General features: G+C 59.1%; 1 protein-coding gene across 2 annotated transcripts in view; it reads left to right on the top strand.

The window, feature by feature from the left end:
* Positions 1 to 125: 125 nt before the first annotated feature.
* TKTL1 (transketolase like 1) overlaps positions 126 to 1,275 on the top strand; it is a 28,845-nt gene continuing 27,695 nt past the window's right edge. For both annotated transcript variants that reach the window (XM_035010084.1, XM_035010078.1), the window contains exon 1: positions 126 to 262. In XM_035010084.1, coding sequence (XP_034865975.1) covers positions 126 to 262 — 137 coding nt within the window. The remainder of the gene's footprint in view (positions 263 to 1,275) is intronic.

The raw sequence follows: 1,275 nt of genomic DNA, 5'->3' as shown, positions 1-1,275 counted from the left end.
AACGCACGAGGGAGCCGCACCACGCCGCGCGGAGGGATCTGCACAGCCCCGCACGAGGGAGCTATAAAGCCCTACCTCGCACACCCTGCGGCATTCGCTCCTCAGACACCGACGGGGTGGTAGTGATGGCAGACGCCAATCCTAGCACCGCGGCGGCCGCCGAGGAAGCCAAGCCTGATGCGAAGACAGTCCAGGTGCTGCGGGACATGGCCAATCGCCTGCGCATCCATTCTATCAGGGCCACGTGTGCTTCGAGCTTCGGGTAAGGTTCCGTCGTCCAATTCCTCGTGGCCTTGAGCAGCCGGCCTGGCGGCAACAGAAGCCTGAGGTGAAGGGAACCCTCGGGGGGCTGGGCGGGCTCGGTTGTAGAGGCCCCGTTTGGGACCGTGGGGGAGCAGATGCCGTGCCCGGGGGGGGGGGGGGGGCCTTCCCGTCGCTGCTCTGCAGCGGCGAAGCTGGCGGCCCTGACCCTCAGGGCCTCCCCGCACTTACCAGGGAGGAGCCCGGAATGTGCGTGGGCAAGCGGGGATAAGTCCGGGGGCTCGCGGCCAGGCTGGCGCTGGAGCGGGGTGCGTGGCCGGGACTTTCCCTGGAAGCTGTTGCCCTCGATGCCAGCGTCCCGATCCCGGTTTGGGGAGTGTAACAGAAAACTGGGGGCGAGTAAGAAGTGGAGAAAAGGAGACTTTCTAGTCAGGGTTTTGTTGAGGACTTCTGATCCAGTATTTTTAATGTAAGCTTTGTTGTAGGGGGCTTGTGTGGCTTTAGTGCGAGGGCAGCGCTAGCCTCAGCATGATTCGGTTCACTTCAAGTTTTTGGGAAGAGTTTGGGAAGGATTGATGTTAATTTTCTAGGTATTTGGTAGGATTCACCGTCAGGTCGAGAGTTTTCCTTCGGCAGAGAGGTTTTTGACTACTGACTCGAGATCCTCATTAGTTACGGGTGTAGTTAGAATTTCTGAGGCCCCTGGCTGGCTCGGTGGGTAGAGCTTTTGATTCTTGATCTCAGGATCATGAATTTGAGCCCCACATTTTCTATTTCTTCCTCGTTCTGCCTTCTTGAATTTTGTTTCTAGAAACTTGGTCTTTTTCGTATTTCAAGGTTTTTTTGTTTTTAAAGATTTTGAGAGCGTGTGCGCAGTGCGGGGGGGGGAGGGCAGACGGAGAAGCTCGAGAACAAGGCGGGGTGCTGCCGGAGAAGCACGAGGCGCGGAGGGGGGGCACGACGGTGAAGCTCGAGGCGCGGAGGGGGGGTAGGCGGAGAAGCTCGAGCGCGCGG

This window comes from Mirounga leonina, unplaced genomic scaffold, assembly GCF_011800145.1.
Source record: "Mirounga leonina isolate KUSES-001 unplaced genomic scaffold, KU_Mleo_1.0 Mir_101799, whole genome shotgun sequence".
Lineage (NCBI taxonomy): Eukaryota > Metazoa > Chordata > Mammalia > Carnivora > Phocidae > Mirounga > Mirounga leonina.
Note: the sequence above shows the minus strand (reverse complement) of the source record. Positions and strands in the feature narration are given on the sequence as shown.